Consider the following 15,495-nt stretch of genomic DNA (forward strand, 5'->3'; position numbering starts at 1 on the left):
CTGGTACCATTCTGGTAACTCTCCTCTGCACCCTCTCAAGGCCTTGACATCCTTCCTAAAGTGTGGTGCCCAAAATGGTGCACAGCTGAGGCCTAATCAGTGATTTAGAAATGTTTAGCATAACCTCCTTGGGAAGTGTTTCAAAGCAAGATCTTGTTCATCATATCTCACTATTGTTTTCTTGCCTTTGGCCCACTGTAATCTGAGGAAATTGAATAGCTTTGAGGCAGTCAAGCACAACAAATAGATCATGAACACCGCAGTTGCATGTGAATGGAAAATAACTGGATTGAGAATTCCAAATCTTCCCTGAAGCTTTAATAGAATTGACCTCTGCCCATGCTCACCACAACAGAAACACCCTAGGGTCGCGGAAACTTGGTGCTAAAAGCATGTGTCCTTTTTATCTTTTACAGGAAAGAATTGAATACTCGAAAACATTTCAAGGAAAATATTTTAATTTCTTGGGATATTTTTTCTCTATCTACTGTGTCTGGAAAATCTTTATGGTGAGTATGCTGCATGGCATGCCTACATGCTTAAAGGGGAGGGATGGTGTTGATGGAAGTACTTTCAGTATTAAGCAGCCATTTCTAGACCACAAATTCCAGCCCCACAAAAGAGGCAACTCACTTCTATTTGTTTTTACAATTTTTACCCAGCAGTTTGTCCTGTTTGAATTTTGTTGTCTGATGAGTAAACCAGACATTTTCAGTACTGAACGCTTCAGTTATTTAAATTGAGTAGTCAGCAGACTTGCCCTTCCCACCCTCTCTCCTGCACTCAACACCATCGTAGGCCAGTACCACTCCTACCAGCTGTGGCTCTGGGTAGCACACTCGCCTCTGAGTCAGAAGGTTGTGGGTTCAAATCCCACTCCAGTGACTTGAACACATAAATCTAGGCTGACATTGCAGTGCAGTACTGAGGGAGTGCTGCACTGTCGGAGGTGCCTTTCAGATGAGACGTTAAACCGAGGCCCTGGCTACTTTCTCAGGTGAACATAAAAGATCATACGGCACTATTTTGAAGAAGAACAGGGGAGTTACCCCCGGTGTCCTGGCCAATATTTATCACTCAATCCACATAACAAAAACAGATTATCTGACCATTATCACATTGCTGTTTATGGGAGCTTGCTGTGCACAAATTGGCTGCTGCGTTTCCCACATTACAACGGGGACTGCACTCCAAAAGTACTTAATTGACTGTAAAGCACTTTGAGATGTCCGATGGACGTAACAAAGGCGCTATATAAATCCAAATCTTTCCTTTTTTTGACTAGCTGAGTGGAGCTGTGTGTTACATAGGAACAGGAGGAGGGCATTCAGCCCCTCGAGCCTGTTGCCCCATTCAGTTCAATCATGGCAGATCTGTATCTTAACTCCATATATCCATCTTGGTTCCATATCCCTTAATATCCTTACTCACAAAAATCTTACCAATCTTAGTGTTGACAGTTCCAATTGACCCCCAGAATGAATCACTTTTTTGGGGGTTAGAGTTTCAGATTTCCCACTACCCTTTATGTGAAGAAGTGCTTCCTGGCATCATCCCTGAAAGGCCTGTCTCTAATTTTAAGGTGATGCCCCCTTGTTCTGGACCCCCCCACCCCCACCCCCAGATGAAATAGTTTCTCTCTATCTACCCTATCAACTCCTTTAATCATCTTAAACGCTTTAATTACATCACCCCTTAATCTTCTATACTCGAGCGAATACAAGCCTAGCCTGTGTCCTCGTAATTTAACCCTTTTAGCTCCGGTATCATTCTGGTGCATTACGAGCAGCTCGGGAAACTCTCCCTCTGATTTTTTTCCTTCTCTTTTGCAAGAATCACCTGCCTACCCTTAAGTCACCAAAGTAATGGAGATTGATAACTCACCAAATGGAGAATCACAGCAAAACCCTGGCTACGATCTTCCGGCTCCCACCACGGGTTTACGTTTTGTGTGGGATGTGGATTGGGGGCCCATTTCATGCGGTCCCCACTCATTTTTAAGACTGTCCGATCGATCCCCCAGATGTGCTGATGGATATACAAATATGTATGTCCACCCGTATATGTCTGAATATCTCGTCCCCCGTGTCCGACCACTTCATTCGAACATACAAAAATGAGCGTCAGGAAAAGACCAGCTGGTCCATCAAGCCTGTCCCTTACTCATGAAGACCGTGACCAGATACTTCCTCCATCTCCTCATCACCCCCACCCTCCCAGCCCTGTAATCTCCATAAAAATTGCAAATTTGATGACCCCAGCAACTACAGGCCAGTCAGTTTAACCTCAGTAGTGGGGAAGCTTTTAGAAACAGTAATCCTCTTGACTTAGTATACATGGATTTCCAAAAGGCGTTTAACAAAGCGCCATATAATATAGGCTTGCCAACAAAATTGAAGCCCATCGAATAAAAGAGACAGTGACAGCCTGGATACGAAATTGGCTAAATAACAGGAAACAGAGTTGGGTGAACAGTTGTTTTTAGGACTGGAAGAAGGTATACAGTGGTATTCCCCAGGGGTCGGTTCTAGGATCTCTGCTTTTCTTAATACAGGTAGAACGTCCGAAATCTGGAGTTCTAAAAAACTGAATTGTCCGAAAACTGGACATTGTGCAGATTGCAAGAGTCGTTGTCCAGAATCTGGAAATATTTCCCAGAAACTGGACTTTTAAGGTGTACATACCTTTTTCCAAGTAGGAATCAAAAAAAATACACAGCCCCGCGCGGCCAGCCCGTGGTTGCCGGAATCGGGCCGTCGGATGTAATGCTCTGAAATCTGGAAATTCATGAAAGTCAGCCTCAGGCTCGGAACGTAAAATTGTCTCCAAAATCCGGAAATACCAAAAAATCATCTACGAGGTTTCCAGATTTGGGACATTATACCTGTATGTATTAATGACTTGGACATGGGTGTACAGGGCACAATTTCAAAATTTGCAGATAGCATAAAACTTGGAAGTACAGGTGCGACATCCAAATTCGGAATGTTCCGGAATCCGGACACCGGGCCGATCAATGGCAGGGTCGTCCGGAAACTGGAAAATGTTCTGAAATCTGGACTTCCCGGCCTCGGCCCGACCTCCCCCCGACCTCCCCTCCGGCCTCCCCTCCGGCCTCGGCCCGACCTCCCCACCGCCTCGGCCCGGCCTCCCTCCCAACTTCCACTGGTCTCGGCCCGACCTCCCCGCGACCTCCTCCCCGGCCTCGGCCCGATCGGCCCGGCCTCCCTCCCGACCTCCCCCTGGCCTCAGCCCGACCTCCCCGCGACCTTCTCCCTGGCCTCGGCCCGACCTCCCCACCGCCTCGGCCCGGCCTCCCTCCCGACCTCCCCCTGGCCTCGGCCCGACCTCCCCCCGGCCTCGGCCCGACCTCCCCCCAGCCTCGGCCCGACCTCCCCCCGGCCTCGGCCCGACCTCCCCCCGGCCTCGGCCCGACCTCCCCCCGGCCTCGGCCCGACCTCCCCCCGGCCTCGGCCCGACCTCCCCCCGGCCTCCCCCCGACCTCCCCTCCGGCCTCGGCCCGACCTCCCCACCGCCTCGGCCCAGCCTCCCTCCCAACCTCCCCTGGCCTCGGCCCGACCTCCCCGCGACCTCCCCACCGCCTCGGCCCGGCCTCCCTCCCGACCTCCCCCCGGCCTCCCTCCCAACCTCCCCCGGCCTCGGCCCGACCTCCCCCTGGCCTCAGCCCGACCTCCCCACCGCCTCGGCCCGGCCTCCCTCCCAACCTCCCCTGGCCTCGGCCCGACCTCCCCGCGACCTCCCCCCGGCCTCCCCGCGACCTCCCCTCCGGCCTCGGCCCGACCTCCCCACCGCCTCGGCCCGGTCTCCCTCCCAACCTCCCCTGGCCTCGGTCCGACCTCCCCGCGACCTCCCCCCGGCCTCGGCCCGACCTCCCCCTGGCCTCAGCCCGACCTCCCCACCGCCTCGGCCCGGCCTCCCTCCCAACCTCCCGTGGCCTCGGCCCGACCTCCCCGCGACCCCCCCCGGCCTCGGCCCGACCTCCTCCCCGGCCTCGGCCCGACCTCCCCACCGCCTCGACCCGGCCTCCCTCCCAACCTCCCCTGGCCTCGGCCCGACCTCCCCGCGACCTCCCCCTGGCCTCGGCACGTAGGCCCGACCTCCCCCCCCCGGCCTTGGCCCGACCTCCCCACCGCCTTGGCCCGGCCTCCCTCCTAACCTCCCCTGGCCTCGGCCCGACCTCCCCGCGACCTCCCCCCGGCCTCGGCCCGACCTCCTCCCCGGCCTCGGCCCGACCTCCCCACCGCCTCGACCCGGCCTCCCTCCCAACCTCCCCTGGCCTCGGCCCGACTCCCCGCGACCTCCCCCCGGCCTCGGCACGTAGCCCCGACCTCCCCCCCGGCCTCGGCCCGACCTCCCCCCCGCCTCGGCCCGGCCTCCCTCCCGACCTCCCCCTGGCCTCGGCCCGACCTCCCCGCAACCTCCCCCCGGCCTCGGCACGTAGGCCCGACCTCCCCCCCCGGCCTCGGTCCGACCTCCCCCAATCACCGGTGGCCCAACCGACCTCCCCCCGGGCTTCGGCCCAACCTCCAGCCGTCCAACCCCACCTCCGGCACCCCGACCTCCCCTAATCTCTGGCGGCCCGACCTCCCACCGGCCTCGGCCCGACCTCCCCCAATCTCCGGTGGCTCAACCGGCCTCAGCCTGACCTCCCCCGGCCTTCGGCCACCCGACCCGACCTCCAGCAGCCCGACCTCCCCCAATCTCCGGTGGCTCAACCGACCTCACCCAGCCTTGGCCCGACCTCCCCCGGCCTCGGACTGATCTTCCCCCGGACTCGGCCCGACCTCCCCTGGTCTCCGGCCGCCCAACCCAACCTCTGGCAGCCTGACCTCCCCCAATCTTCGGCGGCCTGACCGACCTCACCCGGCCTCGGCCAACCGACACCCCCGATCTCCGGCGGCCTGACCGACCTCACCCGGCCTGACCGACACCCCCGATCTCCGGCAGCCCGACCGACCCTCCCCACACGGCCCGACCGACGACCCCCGCCCCCTCCCCCCCCCGCCCAACCTGTAAAGTCCTGTCCCTGCAGTACAGATTCACACGAGGCACATACTGAAGTCAAGGTCACTACAGGACCTGCACCTTTATTACACAGCTCTCGAATGCCACACTTGCCTGAGACCTGTCCTTATATACCTGTCTGGGACAGGTATCCAGTGTCTCCTGCAAGTGCACCCCTGATGGTAAGGTAAGCTTGTGGTTACAGGTCATCTCTAGTTACAGTCATGTATAGCATGGTAAGATACAGTTATGTACAGTGGTGTGAGATACATGACACAACCTACCTTCCTCGGCCCAGGCAAAGATGATCTGACATCCGAAAGTACCCAGAACGGCCTCGGTCCCGAGGTTTACGGATTTCAGACGTCACACCTGTATAGTGAACAGACAGGAGGGGAGTGATAGGCTTTAGGAAGACATATACAGGCTGGTGAAATGAGCAGCCACGTGGCAGATGAAATTTAAATCAGAAAAATGTGAAGTGATGCATTTTGGTAGAAAGAATGAGGAGAGGACATATAAACTAAATGGTACAATCCTAAAGGGGTGCACGAACAGAGACAACTGGGGTTATGTGTGCATAAATCGTTGGAGATGGCAGAACAGGTTGAGAAAGCAGTTAAAAACGATTACGAGATCCTGGGCTTCATAAAGATACAAATCCCCTGAAATAGCTGCGCTCCTCTAATTCTGAGCATCCCTGATTGTAATTGTTTAACCATTGGTGGTCTTGCCTTTTGTTGCCTTGGCTCCAAGCTCTGGAACTCCTTGCCTAAACCTCTCCGCCTCTCTCTCTCTCTTTCCTCCTTCAGTAAGCTCTTTAAAACCTACACTAATTTCTACTTATGCGCCTTGTCTCATTTTTATCACATAATATTCCTGTGAAGTGCCTTGCGACATTTCACTACATTAAAGGCGCTATATAAATACTTGCTATAGAGCACAGAAGTGTGGAAATTATGATGAACCTGTACAAAACACTGGTTCGGTCCCAATTGAAGTACTGTGTCCAATTCTGGATACCACAATTTAGGAACGATGTGAAGACTTCAGAGAAGGTAGAGAAAAAATTTACGAGAATGATTCCAGGAATGAGGGACTTTAGTTACATTGATAGACTGGAGAAGCTGGGGTTGTTCTCCTTGGAGCAGTGAAGATTGAAAGGATATTTGATAGAGGTGTTCATAATCATGAGGGGTCTGGACAGAGTAGAGAGAAACTGTTCCCATTGGCAGAAGGGTCGAGAACCAGAGGACACAGATTTAAGGTGATTGGCAAAAGAATCAAAGACGATGTAAGAAAAAACTTTTTTACTCAGCGAGTGGTTAAGATCTGGAATGCACTGCCTGAAAGGGTGGTGGAGGCTGATTCAATTTAATCTTTCAAAAGGGAGTTGGATAAGTATCTGAAGGAGAAAAAAAAACTGCAGGGCTGCAGGGAAAGGGCATGGGAGTGGGACTAGCTGAGAGTCGACACGGGCTCGATGGCTGAATGGCCTTCTGCCGTGCTGTAACCATTCTATGATTCAATGATTCCTGGGAGAGCCCAAATAACTAGAAAAAGAAACCCAGGGCCAAATAGATAAATAATTCTGGAGAATTCCTCTCCAACCCTCCCTCAGGCGATCAATACCAGCCCAGGAGATCACATGAGTGTACGTTATCTGTTAAACCACTTACTTTTTATAAGAAGCTAAGGACTGGTCCAATCCAACTCCATTGTTGGAAACATAGATGATCAATGTTACATCCATCAATCCCACTATTGTCTATCGCTTCAGCAACTTTAACTGTTTGAAAAAATTCACAATATATAATGTACTTTTCTTGCGCCCTCGGGATTCTATTACAAAACTGAAAGCCAGGCTTTGTGTCTTGTTGAATGCCTTGTTACCGCTGTTGTCCCCCAAGGATCTATCCTTGGCCCCCTCCTATTTCTCATCTACATGTTGCCCATTGGCGACATCATCTGAAAACTCAACGTCAGTTTCCACATGTACGCTGATGATACCCAGCTCTACCTCACTACCACTTCGCTTAACCGCTCTACGGTCTTTAAATTGTCAGACTGCTTGTCCAACATCCAGTTCTGGATGAGCAGAAATTTTCTCCAATTGAATATTGGGAAGACTGAAGCCATTGTTTTTGGCCAGTGCCACAAACACCGTTCCCTAGCCACTGACTCCATCTCTATCCCCAACTTCTGTCTGAGGCTGAACCAGAGTCTTCGCAACCTTGGTGTCATATTTGACTCTGAAATGAGCTATCGATCACATATCTGCAGCATAACTAAGACCACCTATTTCCACCTCCATAACATCGCCCGGCTCTGTCCTTGCCTCAGCTCATCCGCTGCTGAAGCAGTCATCCATGCCTTTGTTACCTCTAGATTTGACTATTCCAATGCACTCCTGGCTGGCCTCCCACATTCTACTCGGCTACCCGTGTCCTAACTCGCACCAAGTCCCGCATACCCATCACCCCGTGCTCATTGACCTCCCAGTTGGCTCCCGGTTAAGCAGCGCCTCGATTTCAAAATTCTCATCCTTGTTTTCAAATCCCTCCATGTCCTCGCCCCTCTCTATCTCTGTAATCTCCTTTAGCTCCATAACCCCTCAAGATATCTGGGCTCTGCTAGTTCTGCCCTCTTGAGGAAGAATGGGTTACTGAAGTGCATGATCAGCCATGATCATATTAAATGGTGGTGCAGGCTCGAAGGGCCAAATGGCCTACTCCTGCACCTATTTTCTATGTTTCTATCCCTGATTATAATCGCTCAACCATTGGTGGCCGTGCCTTCTGTTGCCTAGGCCCTAAGCTCTGGAATTCCCTACCTAAACTTCTCCGCCTCTCTACCACTCTTTCCTCCTTCAAGACACTCCTTAAAACCTACCTCATTGACCTGATCTAATTTCTCCTTGCGTGGCTCAGTGTCATACTTTTTATCTCGGACTACTCCTGTGAAGCTCCGTGGGACATTTCACTACGTTAAAGGTGCTATATAAATGCAAGTTTTTGTTGTTACTGCGCACTGATGTATGTATTATTGTAGCTCTGCATTGATTATATAATTGAACGTATCTAGAAGTATGAACGGTTTCCATCTTATTCCAGATGTGGGACAGGTTGGTGCACCTACCCTGGTTATAAGCATCTTGCTTGTCTGCTCCAGTCCTTTGCCCTTACAATAGGTACCTGTCAGTGGAATCATTTGCTACAGCACATATTTACATACAGCGCTTCGCTGCTATTTCAAAGACAGGATTCGAAAGCTAATGCTGCAGTTAATTTATTATTGGATTAGTGGTTTGGCGTCTCAGTGCTTCAATCAGTATTTGATCTGAAGAATGTAAATTTCTACTATTCTTTTACACACAAAGGGTAGGTGGAAATCTGGAACTCCCTCCCCCCAAAAAACAGTTGACGCTGGGGGTCAAATGAAAATTTCAAAACTGAGATGGATAGATTTTTGTTCGACAAGGATATTAAGGGTTATGGAACCAAGGCGGATAAATGGAGTTAAGGTACAGAACAGCCATCATCTAACTGAATAGCAAAGCAGGCTCGAGTGGCTGAATGGCCTCCTCCTATTCCTATGTAACACACAGACCAACTGTAAAGAGCTCAGTGAGTTAGTTTTGCATGCTTTAAACACTCAAGTGCATTTTTTATGTCTATATTGAATTTGATGCTGCATTTATCAAGTTTTCTAATCACAGTCTGTTGTTTTTATTCTGCCACTTTAAGCAATTCGGGAGCAATCTCTTGGTTTTATTAAAATGTGTTAACACGGACGAGCTCTGATGTAACTGAAATTTAAATAATTGTAGATAAACCTGGTCTTGTTGGATATTTGATTTGTATTTTCCCCCCCACTCAAACTGCAGGCAACAATAAATATCGTCTTCGATCGAGTTGGTAAAACAGACCCAGTCACTCGAGGTATCGAGATCACAGTGAACTATTTGGGCATTCAGTTTGATGTAAGTAAAATTATTGCCCAATGTGGCAACTGATTTCTGAATCTTGGAATCGTTCTGTTTAGGATGGTCTTGTTGTGATGACAGTAAATTACACTGGTTGAATCCCTACTGTACTGATTCTTAAACATGAACAGCTGTCACTTAAAACCTACTGTCTCACACCTGCCACTTTTCATCCATAATAGAGATAAGAACATAAAGAGAGTGAAACTATTTCCACTGATTGGGAAGTCTAGGACTAGGTTGCATAGTCTAAAAATGAGAGCCAGACTTTAGGCCTGAATAATACACGAATACAAAAGCAAAGTACTGCAGAGGCTGGAAATCTGAAATAAAAACAGGAAATGATGGAAATATTCAGCAGGTCAGGCAGCTTCTGTGGAGAGAGGAACAGAGTTAACGTTTCAGGTCGCTGACGAAAGGTCTGACGAAATGTCATCGATCTGAAACTGTTTCTCTCTCCACAGATGCTACCTGACCCGATGAGCATTTCCAGCATTTTTTGTTTTTCTTTCAGGAGTGAAGTTAGGAAACATTTCTACACGCAAAGGGTGGTAGAAGTTTGGAGCTCTCTTCCGCAAATGGCAATTGATGCTTAGATCATTGTTAATTTTACATCGGTGATTGATAGCTTTCTGTTAACCAAAGGTATTAAGAGATTTTCGGCAAAGGTGGGTATATGGAGTTAGGCTGCAGATCAGCCATGGTATCAATCAACTGGTCAGGTGGGCAGAACAGTGCCAAATGGAATTTAATTCAGAGAAATATGAGGTAATGCATTTGGGGAGGGCTAACAAGGAAAGGGAATACACATTAAATGGTAGGATACTGAGAAGTGTAGAGGAACAAAGGGACCTTGGAGTGCATTTTCACAGCTCACTGAAAGTAGCAGGCCAGGTAGATAAGGTGGTTAAGAAGGCATACTGAATGCTTGCCTTTATTAGCCGAGGTATAGAATACAAGAGCAGGGGGGGTTATGCTTGACCTGTATAAAACACTGGTTGGGCCACAGCTTTAGTACTGCGTGCAGTTCTGCTCACTGCATTACAGGAAGGACATGATTGCACTGGAGAGAGTACAGAGGAGATTTATGAGGATGTTGCCGGAAGTGGAGAATCTAAGCTATGAGGACAGATTGGATAGGCTGGATTTGTTTTAATTGGAACAGAGGAGGCTAAGGGGATACCTCATTGAGGTGTATAAAATTTTGAGGGGCCTAGATTTAGTGGATAGAAAGGACCTATTTCCCATAGCGGAGGGGTCAACAACCAGGGGGCATAGATTTAAAGTAATTGGTTTAGAGGGGATTTGAGGGGAAATTTCTTCACGCAGAGGGTTGTGGGGGGCTGGAACTCACTGCCTGAAAGGGTGGCAGAGGCAGAAACCCTCACCACATTTTAAAAGTATATGGATGTGCACCTGAAGTGCCATAACCTGCAGGGTTACGGACCTAGAGCTGGAAAGTGGGATTAGGCTGGATAGCCTCTGTTGGCCGGCACGGACACGATGGGCCAAAATGGCCACCTTCTGTGCTGTAAACTTCTATGATTCCATGAACATATCCTTCTATTCCTTTCTCCCTGATGTGTTTATCTCGCTTCCCTTTATTATCCTTTTTTTAATCACTTCACCACATTGCCCTGGCATTGCAAGTGGCACAACCGCTATTGCCCATTGGCACTATTCTAACGCAGCCGTGGCTCAGTGGGTACCACTCTCACCTTTGACTCAAGGTCGTGGGTTCAAGTCCCACTCCAGAGACTTGAGTACGAAATCCAGGTTGACGCTCCCAGTGCAGTACTAAGAGAGTGCTGCACTATCGGAGCGTCTGTACTGAGGGAGCGCTGCACTGTCGGAGCGGGAATACTGAGGAAGTACCTCACTGTCGGAGGGTCAGTACTGAGGGAGCACTGCACTGTCGGAGGTGCCGTCGTTCAGTTGAAATGTTAAACCGAGGCCCCAACTGCACTCTCAGATGGACGCAAAATATCCCACAGCACTATTTTGAAGAAGAGCAGTGGCTTTCTCCCCTGGCTAATATTGATCCCTCAATCAACATCACTAAAAATAACAGATTATCTGGTCATTATTGCATTGCTGTTTGTGAGAGCTTGCTATGTGCAAATTGGCTGCCATGTTTCCTACATTACAACAGTGACTACACTTCAAAAGTACTTCATTGGCTGTAAAGCGCTTTGGAACGTCCTGAGGCCATGAAAGGTGCTGTAGAATCCAAGCCTATTCTTTGCGTATTTTTACCTGTGTTCTTTACAATTATTTAATCGGCTCCAGATCAACATGAAATTGGGGTTCTATAAATACCCATTGTATGAAAAATAATCCCGGTATCAGCTCTTTTTCACTGATGTGACATTATCTGTGCTTATCATATTGTACATTCTCTCACAGCTCTTGGTTTCTGAGCGGAATGGGATAGTGTTCTGATTTTAAGTAAGTATTTACATGTTGGTTTCCTTTGACTGCAGGTGAAGTTTTGGTCCCAACACATCTCCTTTATACTTGTGGGAATTATTATCGTCACCTCCATTCGGGGCTTGTTGATAACGCTCACCAAGGTATGAACAGGCGCGTAGTTTAGCTTTTACCGTGGGTTTTTATTCAATGTAAAGAAAGGCTGCATGTATTATATAATGTCTATTAATCTATTAACTGCCTTGCTTATAATGCACAATTCATGCTATTTTTGTTGTGCTTAGCAGTCACAGTTAGTGGTCAGCTTTGAAATATTGCATCGCTCACAATATACTTACTACATCCTTAACTTTCAGTCCTCCCAGCTCCTGATTTGCATCTCTAAGGTAGGGGTGTCATCCTGCACCATAGCGTCATTTGTTTTTTTATTGGATGGAACATGATCCTTCTCCTCGATGCCAGCCTGCGCCCCTGGCTGAATCCCTTTCCCAGTCACCCCTGGAACCAACTTGCGCCTTTGCTGGATCCCACCTCCATCGCCTGCCAACCCACCTGAATGCAGAGAGGAAGAGTAAAGAAATGGGAAGAAAGAAACGGGGAGGAGAGAACCAGAACATGAGAGAGTGAGAGAAAAGCAAAATATTATTTAAATGGAGAAAGACTACAGAATGCTGTGGTACAGAATGCTCTGGGTGACCTCGTACATGAAATGCTAAGTAATCAGGAAGGTAAATGGAATGTTGGCCTTTATTGCAAGGGGGATGGGGTATAAAAGTAGGGAAGTCTTGCTACAACTATACAGGGCATTGGTGAGACCACACCTGGAGTACTGCGTACAGTTTTGGTCTCCGTATTTAAGGAGGGATATACTTGTATTGGAGGCAGTTCAGAGAAGGTTCATTAGGTTGATCCCTGTGATGAAGGGGTTGTCTTATGAGGAAGTATTGAACAGGTAGGGCCAGTACTCATTGGAGTTTAGAAAAATGAGAGGTGATCTTATTGAAACGTATAACATCCTGAGGAGGCTTGACAGGGTAGATGCTGAGTGGATATTTCCCCTCGTGGAGGAATCTACACCCAGGGGGCATAGTTTCAGAATACGGGGTCACCCATTTAAGACGGAGATGAGGAGCAATTTCTTCTCTGAGGGTCGTGATTCTTTGGAATTCTCTACCCCAGAGAGCTGTGGAGCTTGGGCCATTGAATATATTCAAGGCTGAGATACAGATTTTTGAACTATAAGGGAGTCACGGGTTTTGGGGAGCAGGCAGAATGTGGACTTGAGGCTAAGATCAGATCAGCCATGATCTTATTGAATGTCGGAGCAGGCTTGAGAGGCTGTATAGCCTACTCCTGCTCCTATTTCTTATGTTGTTATGGGAAAAGGCGAGAGGAGAGAATTCGAATAAGAGAGACTGGGAAAGACGAGAGGAGAAAAACAGAAGTTGTCCGAGATAGAAGCAGGAGAAGAGAAAGAGGCAAAATATAAGCGAGGTATGGAACCAGAACAGCGCAGACAGAAAGGAGAGAGCAGTGCAAGAGAAAGAGACCGCACACACAAACAGTCTCTCTCACTTGCATTTATCTACATACACACTCACGCTCTCATTCTCTATCACACACACACACACACACACACACATTCTCGGTCTCTGTCTCTGAACACTGTGGCCCTCAGGCATTTTGTTTCTGCATAACTACATTGGCTCATAGTTTATATAGTACAGCTGGGTTTTTTTTTAATCCATTCTCGATATGTGGGCATCACTGGCAAGGCTGCATTTATTGCGCATCCCTAGTTGCCCCTGAGAAGGTGTTGGTGGGTCTTTTGAATGATAATTTTGATCGGGTCTATTGAATCTCCCCTTAACCTTCTCTGCTCAAAGGAGAACAACCCCAGCTTCAATAGTCTCTATAAAACAAACTCATTCCTGGTACCGTTCCAATAAATTTCTCTACGCCTTATTTTTTAATTTAATGTTTGTTTTCTTTTTCTTCCAGTTTTTTTATGCAATCTCCAGCAATAAATCTTCCAATGTTATAGTACTGGTCCTCGCACAGATTATGGTAAGTAATAATGGCAGGTGGTGGGCTTATTGGTGCTTATGTCAACATTTATAATGGGAATTACACCACTACCAGTGGTGGGAGGGTGTAATTGCAGAGTGACTTGTTGAGGCAGTTTCCATTATTAACATTTAGCAGAGGAACTTATAATGGAGAATAAGAAAAGGACGGAAGATATGACTTTAAAATGGGGACCAAATTACATCTGATACAAATCCCCCAGGGCTTCGAACCGCGGTCTTGACTCCAAACACACATAACACCACAGAGACAGAACAGTAGCATTATATATTTTAACATGAATTTAATAACATTTATTCTGACGCAAAGAATGTCCTGATGTTCACATTTTTACCCCCTTCATGCTGTCTCTTGGCACAGGGTATGTATTTTGTGTCATCGGTGTTGCTGATGAGAATGAGCATGCCCCTGGAATATCGCACCATTGTCACGGAGGTCCTCGGAGAACTGCAGTTCAATTTCTACCACCGCTGGTTTGACGTCATCTTCCTCGTCAGCGCGCTGTCCAGCATCGTCTTCCTCTATCTGGCACACAAACAAGCCCCGGAAAAGCACATGAGTTTTTAAATGCACTGCCAACCCGGGTACGCTGCTGCTGTGTTCACATCCACTTTATAAACCACTGGACCTTAAACGTCCGTCAAAATCGACAGCTCGTCTGTTAAGAAGGCACGAGAAAAGACAATGTACAGAGACCCACTGAGGGATGACAAAAACCTGTATGGTTGGTGGTTTGATGTAAGAGATATGAAAGATTTAACTTCCGCAGCACTTAGTTTGGATTCCTGTCAGAAACAGAATCACTGCTAAAGTTTACAATTATTTTTAAATTGAAATCACAACTACTCGGTTTTTTGAAAGCTGCCATCGATGTTGGTAGGTTTTTTTTTTAGTAAGTACTGCTTTAAAAAAAAAACTTCTAAGGGATAAATTTTCCATTTAAAAAAAAAAGTACAGAAAGTATGTCTGCAGTTTTCCAATGTGTGCTCCCGGTGAGCAAAGCTCCAGACTGGGAGTGTGCGTCTATAAAATTTACCCTCGATTCCCATCAGCAGATAACCTCAAAGCTTTAGTAATTTTCTGTAACAATTTCCCACTTTGTAATATATCTGAAAGGTTTTCATTGGGACAGACGAAATGGTGAATTTTAAATGAGACCCAGCTTGCTGCCACTGATCTTGCTGCTGTAGTTTTGAGAGCCGTTGGAGTTTAGTTTCTTGTTGAAGTGATGATCCCAGCAAGATTGTCGTGCTATCGACCTCTGTAGGTAGCCTCTCTTGATGCAGGCTTCTGATACGTGGAGTGTATCATCCAGTGTATGCCTCGAATTGTTTCAATAAATGAAGTTCAATTATGATCTCCAGAATGTCTTCGCAAAAGCATCGTCTGCACAAAATGGAAGTATTGACTGTACCTGCATTGTATGTCATCTGTGTCCAACTCAAGTGTTCAGGTGTGTCTGGATTCTTTGGAAGATCTAAAAGGGCCCTGTTTTCTAGTGTCTCGTCCCCCAAGTTCTTTGTTACTCTGACTTTTATGGTGGTAGTTCTGTATTTTTGCGAAAACTGAAAGCATCCAATAAATTAAATATTCTTTGTGCAAATCTCACGTGTAGAAATCATGAATGTTTAATCAGAGCTTTAGCAGATATTAAACTCAACAACAAAGTATGATGGCAAAGCTTTAATATTCTGAATGAACGGGTTGTGTCCTTTTGTTCAGCTCAGCTTTCTTTACACTCCCAACACCTGTTATGCCTGTGTGATGAGCTTGAATGGTTTATGGCTGCATTCACTGTTAACTGCCGATCTCCCAGATTTCCAATCTCAACCTTGTGCCCTATTTGTGTGTGTGTTTGTGTCCCAACTTTAATGTATAATCTTGCATTCTACGTATTAACTTACCAAATAATGTATATAGGCACACAACACAAATGAAGTAAATAGGCATCCATTGTAGGGCCCAAC

At 47.8% G+C, this 15,495-nt stretch overlaps 1 protein-coding gene across 2 annotated transcripts in view; it reads left to right on the top strand.

The window, feature by feature from the left end:
* LOC139274727 (Golgi pH regulator) overlaps positions 1–15,131 on the top strand; it is a 122,219-nt gene extending 107,088 nt beyond the window's left edge. For both annotated transcript variants that reach the window (XM_070891411.1, XM_070891412.1), the window contains 5 exons: positions 417–509; positions 8,912–9,007; positions 11,494–11,583; positions 13,442–13,507; positions 13,889–15,131. In XM_070891411.1, the coding sequence (XP_070747512.1) occupies positions 417–509; positions 8,912–9,007; positions 11,494–11,583; positions 13,442–13,507; positions 13,889–14,095 (552 nt within the window). In that variant the 3' untranslated portion in view covers positions 14,096–15,131. The remainder of the gene's footprint in view (positions 1–416; positions 510–8,911; positions 9,008–11,493; positions 11,584–13,441; positions 13,508–13,888) is intronic.
* The last annotated feature ends 364 nt before the right edge of the window (positions 15,132–15,495 follow it).

Source organism: Pristiophorus japonicus, chromosome 10, assembly GCF_044704955.1.
Source record: "Pristiophorus japonicus isolate sPriJap1 chromosome 10, sPriJap1.hap1, whole genome shotgun sequence".
Classification (NCBI taxonomy): domain Eukaryota; kingdom Metazoa; phylum Chordata; class Chondrichthyes; family Pristiophoridae; genus Pristiophorus; species Pristiophorus japonicus.